The sequence below is a fragment of the Eriocheir sinensis genome, chromosome 30 (assembly GCF_024679095.1).
Source record: "Eriocheir sinensis breed Jianghai 21 chromosome 30, ASM2467909v1, whole genome shotgun sequence".
Classification (NCBI taxonomy): Eukaryota; Metazoa; Arthropoda; class Malacostraca; order Decapoda; family Varunidae; genus Eriocheir; species Eriocheir sinensis.
The window spans coordinates 3,316,104-3,330,991 of NC_066538.1; the positions used below are offsets into that span (position 1 = coordinate 3,316,104).

General features: G+C 42.5%; 1 protein-coding gene across 2 annotated transcripts; it reads right to left on the reverse strand.

The window, feature by feature from the left end:
* Positions 1 to 43: 43 nt before the first annotated feature.
* Positions 44 to 12,727, reverse strand: LOC127005459 (zinc finger Ran-binding domain-containing protein 2-like). Of its 2 annotated transcripts, none has more exons than XM_050874349.1 (9): positions 12,560 to 12,727; positions 10,931 to 10,983; positions 9,652 to 9,814; positions 9,002 to 9,218; positions 8,424 to 8,579; positions 7,650 to 7,798; positions 6,750 to 6,863; positions 5,148 to 5,222; positions 44 to 4,792 (listed from the first exon to the last, which is right to left on the reverse strand). In XM_050874349.1, exons 1-9 carry the CDS (start codon positions 12,610 to 12,612, stop codon positions 4,786 to 4,788), a joined length of 987 nt encoding a protein of 328 aa, XP_050730306.1. In that variant the 5' UTR covers positions 12,613 to 12,727; the 3' UTR covers positions 44 to 4,785. The 2 variants fall into 2 exon arrangements, with proteins under 2 accessions (XP_050730306.1, XP_050730304.1); XM_050874347.1 differs by having other exon boundaries at positions 44 to 4,822.
* Between the last annotated feature and the right edge of the window lie 2,161 nt (positions 12,728 to 14,888).

A 14,888-nucleotide genomic window follows, 5' to 3' on the forward strand; every position in this document is an offset into this window, starting at 1 on the left:
TTTCCAGATGCAAAGGCTGGGATCAAGATTAATGAACGACAGGTGTAAGTTGTATGTTTTATTTCAACACAAACTAGTTAACACTGAGAATACATCTTCACATTATATAAGGATGTAAATCAAACTTCATTGAGATGCTTGCATGAATATGGAAGTTACTCTTGAAACATGAAACACAGCGCTACACAGTCAGCAAGCAGTGTTTGCGGCTCAAAGAATATCTGGACTCCTTGACGATGCTACAGGAAAGGTATAGAAGCTGGCCACTGTTGTTGCCTTTACAGGACACTGAAGCACATGAGAAAGTCATTAACACTGCTAGTAGTTATGTACATCAACACATCGCTCTCCTGGCCTGAGCTAACAACACACCACAGTCCTTGTTAGGCAGTGATGTGTGCAGCACCCCACAGCAGGTCTCTATCTATCCTGAGTCTTGAAACACAACAGACTCAACATGGGTTTACAGGTCAGTTGGTGGGAGTGTTTGCACCACCTCATCATCTGTTCTGAGTGAAGAGTTAACACTGACAACGTTCAGACAAGACATTCACAAATACTAAAGTTCTGACAGCACTGTCTAGTATTTTCTGGAGCCTTTTTTCTTTACAGCAATTGTGTGTGTACTGGTGGAGGATGTATACCAAGGTGTGCTCATTGAGACCTCGGACCAACTCACGGAACAGTGTGTGGCAAATTGAAACAAACAGGCGCAGATACATATACATAACAGCCTAAAAACCAGTGCATTCCTGGTGACTTTATATCCAAACTGTGAAAGCATGGCAAGCATCAACTGCTGACTAAGTAATGTGCATAATGGATGAAATGGAAGTCGGAACCGTCAGGATGAATAACTAGTAATCCCCGACTAAGACCCATCAGGTAGAGACCTTCAAGGAAAGATACAAACTAAAGTAATGTATGACAGGTTGCTCTTAAAACTAGCTCCATAACGACCTGTGAGCACTGCCTCCTTCAATGTTCAGTGGGGGAGGAAAATGCATAATATCAACGGAAATGGCGACATGTACAGTTGTGGACAAAAATACTAATCCACCTTACCCTAAACCCATTGTGGCCTGCTCGCCCCTTCCCTTCACCAATGCTTCTGTAACATGGGCATGGAATGAGTCAACAGGCAAGGATGTGTGCAGAGATGAGATACTTGAGAAGGTGTGATTTAACAAGATGGGATGGCAGGATTGACAAAGAGGTGTGGAGGAGATGCAGCACAGACATGAGAGAAGGAGGCAAAGAATCTGAAGTGGTGGAAGAGGTAAAGCAAAGCCCATTAAGAAGGTTAGATCATATTAGGTGAATGCAGGATGATGTTTTTGTGAATAGGAGAGTGGGTGGTAGTAGGGAGACAATCTTACATGTGAACTAATTAAGACAAAGAGGCAGAAGGGTATGCATGAATGAGGCAGACAGAAACAGAGAACTGGAATCTTCTGCCATGAGAAATCCACGGAAAATCAACGTGTCAGAGCCATTGATAGACAGATACAGACTCTTCTTGCACTCTAAGCAACTCTTCTCTCTCCAACACCCTCCACTCTCCTCTTATCCCATGCAACGAGTTTAGTGCGAGTCCTACAGATATTTTGGCCGACAACTGTACACACCCATCAACAAAGTACTGGGGAAACTGTTTAACAATCTTATAACGGGACTTATGACACACTCCTCTGCTGCGGGAGTGAGGGCAGGCAACCACCGACTCATAAATGTTGTCGCTTCAAGAAAGTTCGAAACACAGGAACGGTGAGTAGGTTAGAAATGCTTGTTGTCAGAGGTGGGCGTGCGGTGGGGTGAAGAATGGCGTGGGTGGGTATGTGGGTATGTGGTATTGCTGGTGTTGGTACCGGTGGTGTTTCTCTGTGTTGAGGCATAGGTACCAGTCTTGTTTTGGTGAGTGGAGTTTGTGCTTTGTAATGATGGCTTGGGTGAAAAAAAATTATGATGGATTACATGAAAAAAAAATTGTTATGGTGGATTAGGTGAAGATACATTTTAGCTTTGTGTTGGGAGGATGAGGGATGACTTAGGTAGATTTTACATGATGTAGTTTAATCTTAGGATGTGTTGTGTGTGTAAGTGTTAGAGTGTACATGTGTGTGTTTTTGATCAGCCCTGAAAACATTGAGCGTCTTACTTATCAAGACGAGTAAAATAGTTGTAGTTTTAAGACAAGTTTGTACTCACCTGCAGACGACAAAATTTCATCTCTTACTTTATTACTCCTGCATTTTTTTCTTATTTAGTGACATAGAAGTCAAACAGTGTAAAATTTCTCACCAGACGGTTCAGCAAGTTATAAATCCCTGATCCCTAGTCACCAGAATAACCTTAGACGAATGGAACTTTGCGTAATAACCCTTAGACAGCGGCAGTATTGAAAGAGTATCTCCCCCCAAAATGAATGGTCTCTATATAGTCACTCCCGACCTTAGGACTGTAGCATAAATATGGTTAGGCAACATAATGGATGTTTTAACGATCGTCTATATATAGATTCAACAGCAATCTGGAAGTGTTGTTATATTACTGCCATAGAAAACTGACTGAATTTTGGACTGCCTGTATATTGTTTCACCGCCGTCTAAGGGTTAAAGTATTGGCAAGTTACATCATAAGCTTTCAGGGCTGGTCATGCATAGCTGGTGTGTTAGTGTGCTGGCAAAAAAGGTCGGTATCATAAGACACTTTCGCTTCCCACATAGCTATTTCTAAAGGCCAAAGAGGGGGTCAGTCAGGTTCCAATGCGTGTTTCTTTGGGTTCACGGTACAGAAGAAGGGTCAAACTACCACCAGGGTCATACAACTACTCCTGGAAATGCCCACAAGTCCTATGAAAGCCTTGTCAAATATGTGTTCTTGGGCGGCGAAATGTTTTATAATACGACCTTAAAGTATTCACAACAGTCATACACAGAGATGGGGGGAGGGGGGAGGGGGGGGGGAGGAGTGCACTTAAGGAAAACTACATACACTACCCATTATAATTGACGTTACATTACTACTAGATGCTCTAAAGTCGCTTATGCCCCTACCTGTGTTTGGTGTAGCTACTGAACCCTTTACAAAATCCTCTGGCCTTCTCTCCTTCCTATGACTCCTAAATCCTTGCCAGCTATGGAGGAGTCTATTCAGCATTCTTCATCAGTCCCTCAGTTCCTCTCAAGCCTGTATTTTTAAATGTATCAGTGTCTCAGTTTGCCTGTTTGAAAAGCCTCTCATATAAGTTACTGAGGTTTTCAATGACTTTTTGTGATCCTAATGCTAGTTTAACACAATTTTTGCATCCCTGAACAGGAAAGTGACCCATGAAAACCTGGCTAATCTCCCCTGAGGCCTTGGAAAATAGCTGTAATGGGAGACTGATATGTTTAAGAATGTGAACTTCAGTCTGTTCCCCCTCTGTCTCTTAGTCCCTTTCTCAGCAACCTTCCCAGCATCCTTCACAAACCCCTTTCATGCTTCTCCAACCTTTATCACCCGTCAGTGTTTTGTTGATAATACTAGAAATGACAACCAATCAACAAGTTTGCCTGATATTAATACTTTGCCTTAAGATTAGTTTTTTAGAGGGGGTATATCCATTTTTTGTAAGGGTATATGTAGTCAGGTATACGTATATTGATGTTGTAGATTTTATTATGAAATGTCCGTACTCTTAAATCGAATTAGGTTACGGCAGTGGAAGAGATGGTAGTGTGTGAATCCCTGTACTTGGATATTTTAATTAGTGCAGTACAGGGCATGAACACTACAGAGCCATCAGGATATAGACTACCAGCTTACTCTATTCCTTACTCCATAACACACACCGTCTCTCAGGAGGGGGAACATGCCCTTCCTACATAGCATCCTTCCCATTAATGCAAGTGTGGGAAGCAAAACAAAGCTAAGGAACATAGTCGAAGATAACCACATGGAGGAACCTCAGAAGCAGCTACAGTCATATGCTTTGTCCAACATGAAAACTGAAAAATAAAGTCAATAAGGATACTAACATAACTGTCTTTAAAATTACTATCTTAAATTTCTTCCATACTTCCTCCGCTGCATCCCGTCAGCCCACCAAAGAGGTGCATCATGATGGGGCTGGCAGTCACCTTCCTCCCAGGCATTGTCCACCACACAGCACCAGCGTCACTGAACACAGGCAGGAAGGGCACAAAGAAACGGGAGGTGAAACGTCACAAACTTAAGCTGCAAGCCGACCTGCCAGCCATTCAGGACAAATAGTTATCTTACTGGTGTGTTCTGACCCTGGTGTGCTGCAGGTCTTGGCAGCACATGTTCCTGGTGCCTCAGACAGGAGGAGGGATGCCAATAGGAGCCCAAAGATGCCTGCTCCTTACTAGCACGTCAACTTAAGTGGCTACACCTTACACTACAGTGATACACATTTGCATAGTCTGGGATGAATTTCACAGGTCTGACAACAAAACCACCACCGCGTGTGACTGGTAATGCCCTAGAGGTGCACGGAGGTGACGAAAAGCAGAGTGCATTCCTTATCAGTGGTGTTAGTGCACATGCTCTTCCTCTCCCTCACTCGTCTCCGCAGAAAACAGAACTTTTAATCAATTTTCCATCGTGGCATCTGTACATATTTAAGGACAAAAAAACCTGGGTGAGTTACTCCATGGAAAGACAAAATACTGCTACACACCTGCCAGTGCTCTGTGTGCACGGGTGTGTGAGGGGGAGGGGGCAACTCAGGGCCGCTGCTGCTGCTGCTGCTGCTGCCACCACTCCCACTCCACACAACCATTACTTTCTGGAATATTTCCGGTCCCTTGAATATGATCTGCAAGAAGACAAGATGATTTCCAAAACATCAACAATGAAGCAGTGGAAGAGATTAATAGACATTGTTTGCAAGTATATTGTTCTATAGGGAAATATTCAGAGCTCTATTAGGGAGAACAAAGCAAGAAACAGATCATCCAAAAGTTAATAAATTCATTCAAGTTCATATCTTGGATCAGTTCAAACTTAATGGGATGATGCTGAGCTTTTTTAAACATCATGACTAGGCAAAGCAAGGAGGGGACAGCAGGAAAAAAAATCATGATACTGCAAATATTAATCCTCCTCCTCCTCCTCCTCCCCCAACACCTGTACCCTGTTACCTCGACCTGGAGCGTGACCTCGTGCTGCTGTGCTGCGAAATCCGCCTCCGCTTGGAGCCTGAACGATCCCCAGACCTACAACGACCAAGGCATGTAATTTTACCCCGGCCACACACACAGGGAAGCACATTAACATACACTGGCTGCCTGACACTGAGCATGTGGTGTGGCAAGGATGTGCACCAGTAAACAATCATGTCATAGAGGTAATATTAGTTGTGCAGAGTCAATGTCTGGTTGTAATGTAGCAGAGTTATTATGTTTTGAGCAATGTTAGGTGATGTGTGTGACGAATATAAGCTATCTGGTGTCCTTAGTTTACCTGAAGAACTATTGACTGTTAACCCGGTAGCTGCGGGGATCATGGTTCTTAAAGGCCCCTCTAAGCGAGAAAAATGAGAAAAAATCATCACTCACGCAAACCATTTCATAATATATATCAACGCATTTGTGATTAGTTTATGCATCATCTATTTTTTTGGGTTTATATCATGGCAAAAATTTGGCCCATCGCTGCTACACGGTAAAGCCACAAATTTGGCCCGTCGCTGCTACCAGGTTAAGATTGGTGCGTGTGGGTGACTGAGAGTATTGTCCAAAGTAGAGCATATGACAGGCCTAAGGGTCCTATGCCTAAGGGGACAGCATTATTCAAGAGGGTAGATGAATAATTTATTGTCTATTGTTCAAATTATTATGATATTAAATACGATTGACTGGCGCTTCAAATATCAGAGCGTCAGTTCATGCAACAACAGGGCTACTTCCTTTTAAATATGTTGAGAAGTAAGAGCATTAAGAAGAGAAATTTACAATGCTGGCCTATAGTGCAGACTGTAAATGATCAATAATGCATGTAGAGAAGTGTTAGCTGATGAGTGGCAGTGAAATGTTGCTTAAAGTGTGGTAATGCTACTTGTGGAAATAACACTTGTGGCTTGAAGACGTGTGCTTAACTATGGTAAAGTATTAGCATCTGAGTGAGTGAAGGTGGCCTAGGAAAAAGCAAAATTTAACATTCTAATTTAAATATATAATACAAATATGATGAATTAAATAGTCATTAACTCTGGCCACTAAATGGAGCTTTTTTTACAGACAAAGGAAATGGTCAAAAGTACTTTTATAAATATACATTGTACTACATGAAATCTGAGTAATGTGATGAATATTTACAATGATAATGATCTGTACAAAAAGAAAAGTATAGTAAATAGAGGTTAAGTGACAGTAACTTATAATGCTTACACGCACACACACACACACATACACACACATATAAGGTCCTGCAAGCCTAACCAACATAACAATACACGAAAAGACAAAATAAACACATACAAAAAACAGTCATCCACATACATAAATACTTGCAGGCCTAACCAACATAGGAATAAATGGTAACACAAAACACACATACACAGAAACACACACACTTACAAATACTCACACACACACGCACACACACACATACCTGCAAGCATCCAGCACTGTCAGGAGGAGAACACACCCGCCTCCCCCTTCCCCTTCCTCCCCAGAACATGATACTATACAAGAAAGACTTCGGAAGTGATATTAACCTTTTCCTCAAAGTTACCCGTTTACCTTGACCTGGTCCGCCGCGACCTGCGGGATCGGGGCGAGCGCGACTTGGAGCTGGAGTTGCTGTTGTGGCGCCGCCGGGACTTGGACCATGACCTCGAGGACGACCTTGAAGACCTGCGACAGCAAAAAGAAAAAGAAAGTTGATTCAATATGCTTTCTACAGCTGAGGGTGTGACTAGTAATATCTTTTTTCCTTACAGCAAAACAGATATTCAATTAAATTTCTACATATCAGAGTGAGACATTTATCTTCCATTGTTTTTTACAGAATAGAGGGCACTTCAAAGATGAAAAAAAAAAGGAAGTGAAAAAAAAGAGAGGAAACAAGATGAAAAAAGCCTTCAATGGTGCTACTCTCATAACCAGAATTCAGTAGGAGAGCACAAAACAGAGACCCCAGAGTCATTTAGAGAGATGTTTTGTATGTTTCTAAGCCATAGGCAGGAGGAAACATACATTTAGGCAAGGCTTTATGAGAATCTATGCGAATCAAAAATTAAAATAAGGGGTGTATTGAGGAACCTGCAAACAGAAAGGCCAGAGTCATTTAGAGGCACCTCGAAAGTGTTTGAATCACGAGCAGGAGGAAATATATGTTAAGGCTTTCAGAGATCTACTGTGAATCTAAAGTTAAAACAGAGATATTCCAGCGAGAAGAGTGTATCAAGACACCTCTTCACCCGAAACTGACCTCTCTTTTGGCTACTCTTTACTTTTATCTTTTTTAGGATCAGCAAGTAGTGTTTTTTTTTTTTAAGTTCTCTTTTTATTGCCCTTGAGCCATGTCCTCTGATGTAAAAAAATAAATAAATAAAAATAAATAAATAAATAAAAAGTACAAACCATCACAAGTCTAAACCAGCACTACTGAACTCTATCAAAACCATCGTCGAGGCTCACCTGGATCTGGACCTTGAGGAACCTGAGGAGCTGGAGCGTGACCTAGAGTAGGAGTGGGAGCTACGGCGTCCCCTCGAGTAGGAGCGCGAGCGGGAGCGGGAACGTTGGCTCTTCTGGGGCGAGTCATTGGAAGACTTGCCGTTCTTCTTCTGTGGGGGGTGAAGGGGCAGCTTAAGGTGGTGTGGGGAGGGCAGGCTTGGGTGGTGGGGCAGGAGGGGGGTTGGGAGGTGTTGGGAAGGGGGGTTGGGAGGTGTGGGGAAGGGCAGTCTTGGGTAGTTAGGAAGGGCAGGCTTGGGTGTGGATAGGGACAGGGTTGGGTTATGTGGGGAAGGGGAATTTTGGAAGACAGGATTTTTATGAGAAAAGACATAGGGGCAGAGGGCATGGGGGAGGATAGGAGTTTCATGGGGAAGGATACAGAGGGTTGAGAACTTGGGGAAGATGAGGAACCTTGTGTTGAAGGGCTCAGAGGGAAGAAAGTTTGAGGGAGGGCAGGAGGGCAGGACTTTTATGGGGAAGGATTTAAAGGGAAGAAAATTTGAGGGAGGGCAGGAGGGCAGGACTTATATGGGGAAGGATTTAAAGGGAAGATAACTATGGGTAAGGCAGGACTTTTAAGGGAAATGTACAGCACCATATTACACACCAAGCCAAAGAAGGGGGAGGAGGGGCATAGGCCAGAAACACCCCTAATGGAAAGGTAGTCCCTCACCACTCATCTTTGTTTACCTTGTTCGTATTGATGTAACTAAACATTATACTCCATTCACCTACCTTGTCATCCTTGGTAGTATCAGCCTTGGTACTATCAGCCTTGTCATCATCCTCGTCATCATTCCAGATATCATACTTGGAGAGGTCACCATCATCCTCATCATCGTCATCATCATCATCATCATCATTTTCGGGTTTTTTAGTTGGCACGTGGTTCTGGTTTTGGAGAAGGGAATAACGCTTAACATCGGTACTGTTCGACACTTACGCCTCTCTCATCAACTATTTCGAAGGGCCAAAAGGATCAATTGGATTTTAATGAGTGGTTTTTTAGGTCAATGATACACAACAGAAGATGGGTCATAAAACTACCCAAGGCAATGACTCAACCTCTCATGAAAGCCTTGTTATATGTGTGGGCTTGGGCAGCAAAATGTTTAATAATATGGCCCTAAGTCTCCTCTCTAATGCATGTATTGTTAAATGTATCAGCACCTCAGATGTCCTGTTTGTTAAGTGTCTCGTGGAAGTTGCTGTTGGGTTTCCACTTTTCAACCCTATTCTTGGCAGTCAGATTTGCTTTCTTGCGTAATTTAAGGAATACACACACACAAAAAAGGACAAACAGCAACACCTACCTTGTCCTCAGAGGTCGAGTTCACTTTGTTGCGGAACTTTTTCTTCTTGCGGCCGAACTCGTCAAACTCGTCATCGGACTCCTCGCGCTGGATGTACTCGACGCCCTCGCGCTCGTTGAAGCCGCCCCCATAGCCAGTCCTCTCCTCAAGGTCACCAAACTTAGGGGCGTTGCACATGTTACAGGTCTGACGTCTGGCCCAGTTGACATTGCCACATCTGAGGGTGAGCGGCGTGTCATGAGGTTACATAGAGGACGAAATAAATAACAAGTAAGATCATTGTTTTTTCCTGTTGTTCCTATTAGTACATTTAGCTTATGAAGGCCACAGATACAAGACAAAAGGCAATCATGGTCTGGCCTCTAAGCACTGGCGGGTTTTTTAATATGGTTGCCCGAAGTCATTCCGTTGGTCAGTGTTTTTTATCTATTCACCATCATTCCTTTGACTTTTATCTCAGTGACTGCAAAGTTAACCTGTCTGAAATATTCCCTAAAGATACTCTCATGTGTATTTAACATTCAATAACTATGTGTCAATCCATTTTATAGATATTTCAGTAACGGACAAACAAAACTAGAGGCAAACAGATGAATAATGATAAAGGCCTTCTCCTCGCTGCGCCAAAGCAGGCGATAGAAAACACTCACTTGCTGCACTGCCAGTCGTCGGCGCTGAACAGGCCATGGGACTTCTCCGCCGCCGCCTTGCCAATCTCCATGCCTAGTTGGCGCTTCTTCTCGGCAGCGCTGACGCTGCTGCTACTGCTGCTGCTACTGCTACTGCTGCCGCCACCCCCCGACCCACTCCGCTCTGCACCACAGGAAGTAAATGATGTTACTGGGTTCAGACATTTTCCAGAAGTTGGGTAAAGGAGGAAGAAGGTTCAAGTCTGCCCTGTTTTATTTTAACATACTATCTTACATATTATCATCACACAATATATTTCAAATGAATAATTTCCTCTACATGAATAAAATAAAATCTTACAAATACTCATTGTTTCTATTCACCACTCTGTTTTTAAATACAAAATTGAAATTTATTCTAGTAAAAAGACTGACTTAAAAGGGTTTAGGAAATAACATACATGGTCATTTTTTTTTTTTTTTTTACAACAAAGGAGGCAGCTCAAGGGCACACAAAAAAAGAAAACAATAATAAAAAAAGGCCTGCTACTCGTTGCTCCTAAAAAAGAAACAAAAGAGGTGGCCGAAAGCAAGATCAAATACGGGAGGAGAGATGTCCTGATACCCTCCTCTTGAAAGAGTTCAAGTCGTAGGCAGGAGGAAATACAGATGAAGGAAGATTGTTCCAGAGTTTACCAGCGTGAGGGATGAAAGGATTAGTAATGGCTAAAGATGATGAGGTTGATTAGTAATGTAGCTATCTAACCCTTCTGTTGAGAGATAACTTCAGTTTTGAGTATTAGGTTGTGTCATACAGGTGTAAAGCTCGTCTATCAAATTGTAAAGGTAGTCAAGGGAATATTGACCATGTAGACTCTAGAGGGTGCACTGAGGGATCAAAACAAAATGACAATATGATGTGTGAATCCCCCTTTGATTACAGACATGTTATATTTCTTACAACTTCTTAACCCTTAGACGGCGGTGGAATCATATTCTATAGACGGTCGAAAATTCAGTTAGTCAGTTTTGTATGGGCAGAAATATAACAACACTTCCAGATTGCAGTAAAACTAAATGTAGACAATAGTTAAAACATCTCTTGTGCAACGTAACTATATTTATGCTACGGTCCTAAGGTCGGCAGTGACTAAATATAGACAATTCATTTTATGGGGAGCTACTCTTCAAACACTGCCGCTGTCTAAGGGTTGATAGTAACACATCAAGCCCTAAATAGACAACATGATGACGATTTCTCTTCAAACAATACTACTGAGAATCCATGATGAGTTCTTACCTTTGCCACATCTGTTACAGGTACTGCGGCGTGCGAAGTTCACATTGGAGCACCTGGAACAAGAGCATCCAGGTAAGTATGGTAATGGTATCAAGGTGTGGCTCAGGTGTGTTGGATGGGAAGACATTATAATCGCCTTTATAACGCCCTCAAGGAAAAATTTTGACATAATGTAGAGCTTTTTTATGCTTGTTTATCTTAGGTTAGGTTAGTTTCTCACCAAATGCTCTTTCATATTAAGGTTCAAGGACATGTATTTTCATCATTTGACCATGATGTGAAAGCGTATATGGTGTTTTGAAGTAGTGAAGCGAAACTACACATTTACAGAGATAACTACTCATTAGGGTTCCTCTCTCTCAAAACTATTACATCATCCTGCCTCAATCAATGAATAGAAACTAACCTTAGCACACACTGATTTGCTGCTAAACTAAACTTTGTCTCATGCAGAATATTTAAAGAATGAAAAAAAAAGATTCAGATTTGTTCAAACAACTAAAAATCTACCTCAGTGTTTTAATAAGGAAAACTGTATATGAATATTTTCCTATATTTTTTCCCATATCACTGTATTATAGTAAATTTGAATGGCGTAACAAAATATAGAGAAAAATGCAGTAGCTGGCAAGGACAAACACAAGACCTTTAAAACACTCAAATTCAAAATCATTTTTTACAATAAATCAGTATTTTATTGTACATCTTAATTGCAAAACATATACAAGCAAAAACGCAGAAGGTTGCACGAAGAAAATCCACCCAGCATCGCCGTACCCAGAGCTGTGCAAGAGCGGTGTTTTATTCCTGCTAAATGTTGACCTTTGTAGCCACTTGAAGAGGGGCGACCCAAATCAGTCAGGGTGTTGAAAAGTGGAAATCTCTGGGTGCATTTTTTCTGATGTCAAAACAGAAAAACAGACTTTTCATCCTAGTTTTTCATTTTGACACTCTCAGTAAGTGGACCTTTTAGCAGATGGAGGGGGATGTCTGCCTTGTCCTTCTCCCAAACTATCCATACCACAGAGCAGAGAATATCTCACTGCACATTTCAACAAAAAAATACATAAAGAAAAATGCAGTACACACATACACACACACACACACACACACACATTTACATTCCTTCTCCCAAACTATCCATACAACAGGACAGATTATTGCATTGCACATTTCAACGACCAAACATTAAACACAGACAAACACAGTAAATAACAAGAACAAAAGCAACACACACACACACACACACACACACATTTACATTCCTTCTCCCAAACTATCCATACAACAGGACACATTATTGCATTGCACATTTCAACGACCAAACATTAAACACAGACAAACACAGTAGATAACAAGAACAAAAGCAACACACACACATTCCAGCCCCAACCCTCCACACACACACTTAACGCCTTGCCCTGGGTGTTACGAGGCATGACACACCAGCACACTAACAAAACCAACCCTAGCCGTGCACAGGACTGAGTGGGCGTGACTAGGCCGCCCACACCCACCCTCACGCCCCATAACACCCGCCCGCCCACTAGGCCTACAGAATGCCATGGCAGGGAGACGCCAGGCCTGCCCCCGCCCTTCTCGCCCCTTCCCGCCCCTCCCGGCACTCACTTGGGGTCCACGCACACCCAGTCCCCCTCGGAGGCCTTGTACTTGGAGGACATGACGCGCGGCACACCACAGGTCAAAGCAGGACAATTTTCATCACAGGTTCCCTCGACACAACGCCTGCCAGCCTCCAGCCCCGCCAGTGTTGCCACCACCAGCCGCGCACCCTTCTGGCTGGTGGACCTGTTTTATTTTTCTTTATCTTTCTTTTGGGATATCTTGCATTTTTTTCTCTTTATGTCTGCTCCTCTTCTTCGACCGTTAATTTGACAAGCCTTACACCCTTCTACGTGTGATCTGTTCTTTCATCTTTCCATTTTTTTAGGGCATCTTAATTGTTTTTTCCTTCTTTTTTGTATACAACCATTAACTTGATAAGACTCACACCATTCTTGCGTCCTCTCCTTCATCTCGCCTTTCTTTTCTGAGTGAGAAGGCGAAGCTTCTGCATGGGACTAAAGGTTTCCTGGGCAAAAACTCCAGTCGTTTGGAGGCTTTTGCTTGATGCATGGATGTCGAGGTCACCAAAAGCTGCACGTAGCTACCTTGGTATGTGGCGTTGTCGATATCTATGCAGGCAGACAGAGATTAGTGTCAATGTCTTTGGTGCCATGTGCCTTCGCAGGGTCATGGGACAACGCTGGAACGACTTAATTTGTGTCGATCCAGTCGGTGAACGCCCACTCCGGCTTTACGGGCACGTGGCGCGCCTCCCGGACGTTGCTCCTGCTCACAAGGTTGTTTCTGTTTGAGACAATCCTGAGAGGAGGAGACCAATTTTAAGGGGACGCCCTCGTAACTCATGGCGCTATAGGAAAAACCGATCGATCCTTGGAGATACTTGAGATGGGAAAGGATCGATGCTTGGAGGCTTGCTCGGGGGACCATCGGGAGTGGATCGAGGTGAGTGAAGTGACGCATCCCCTGGCGTATGTCCCCATTAGTTGGTTAGTTAGGAAAAAAGCGCCAAAAGACAAGTGTGCGAGTAAGCAGGAGAAAGGATATGCAGTCATGAGATTGCTATTAATCTAATCCTTAATTAATTAAATCATTATACTGATAAAGCTTTTCTCCAAAGAACCAAAGAGAGAGTTATATTCTTAAACATTTCAGTACCCAACCATATATTTTTAATAGGATTTCGTAGGTGTTTAGGAGATTTCCAGGGGTAGTTTTATGACCCTTGTGATATAGTTTGACCCTTCCTTTGTGCCCTGAACCTAAAGAAAGACTCATTAAAACCCGACCGACTTAAGCCTTTGGAAATAGTTGACATGTGGAGGATGGAAGCGTCTGAGAATACCGACCAAAGAGTTGAGGTTGATATATGTAGGAGGGAAGTAAATCGAGAAGCCGCGGTATATAATAGTTACCCAACCAGCCCAATGAGGCGGGTGACCCTCTTGTGTGGCAACGCTGCGTCGGGCGCTAAAGATGTCTGCCTTGTGTACGGTCACCAATATTAGCAAGGAAAATTAATGTACTGATCTCCACTAAATAAATCACTCCACATAAAATTATCACGGAAAAGTACGTGAAGAATAACTGATTTCATATTCACTAGCTTGTCTGTTGCTGTGTATTGATTTTTGTTTCTAATTACGCACGTGAAATTTTGAGAGAGAGAGAGAGAGAGAGAGAGAGAGAGAGAGAGAGAGAGAGAGAGAGAGAGAGAGAGAGAGAGAGAGAGAGCGCGCACAGACACAAAATTACGCACCACATAGACTTAATTTATAATCCAAAATAAATTAGATCGTCCTTAACCTAAAAGGAAGTAACATCAAGAGAGAGAGAGAGAGAGAGAGAGCGACGTTTCTCAGAGAGAACATGTTATGGGTAGAAAGTTTTCTTCGTATTTTGTGTGCAAGGAAAGGATCATTTGTTTCGAAGCCATGTTGTGAGTCCCCAATCAATGAAAGTGCTTTCAAGGTAATTCACATTTGTTCTCAATTGCCTCTCAGTGCTTTACTACAACCGAAGTTAGACTAATGGGCCTGTAATTACCTTTTTTGTCAAGGACATATTGAATACGGTTGTGAGGAGAGAGAGTATTTCTTTTTTGTTTTTTCAGTAAACACCGAGGAAAAGTATTGCTTAAGAGGGTTTGCAATGTGTTGGCTGTCAGTCACTAGTGCACGTCGCTGTGTGTTAGGTCCACCCAATACCACTTTTGATCGCCTTTCTGTTGTTTATGTAACTGAAGAAAGATTTTGATTTTTTACAGTTGGCTGCAATATTTTCTTCGTATCTACGCTTTCCTACTAGTCTTATTTTTTTTTTTTCGTCGCCCTTATAAAGTTAAACGTTAAAGTCTTGCGTGCTTTTGTTTTTT

What these genes read in the sequence shown, in the direction of transcription:
- LOC127005459 (XM_050874347.1), bottom strand. Translation starts at nt 12,612, where the DNA reads ATGTCCTCCAAGTACAAGGCCTCCGAGGGGGACTGGGTGTGCGTGGAC. An exon ending in CTGTAACAGATGTGGCAAAG is followed by an intron (nt 9,815 to 10,930) that starts GTAAGAACTCAT and finishes CCTGTGGTGCAG; the next exon opens with AGCGGAGTGGGTCGGGGGGT. An exon ending in GACGACTGGCAGTGCAGCAA is followed by an intron (nt 9,219 to 9,651) that starts GTGAGTGTTTTC and finishes GCTCACCCTCAG; the next exon opens with ATGTGGCAATGTCAACTGGG.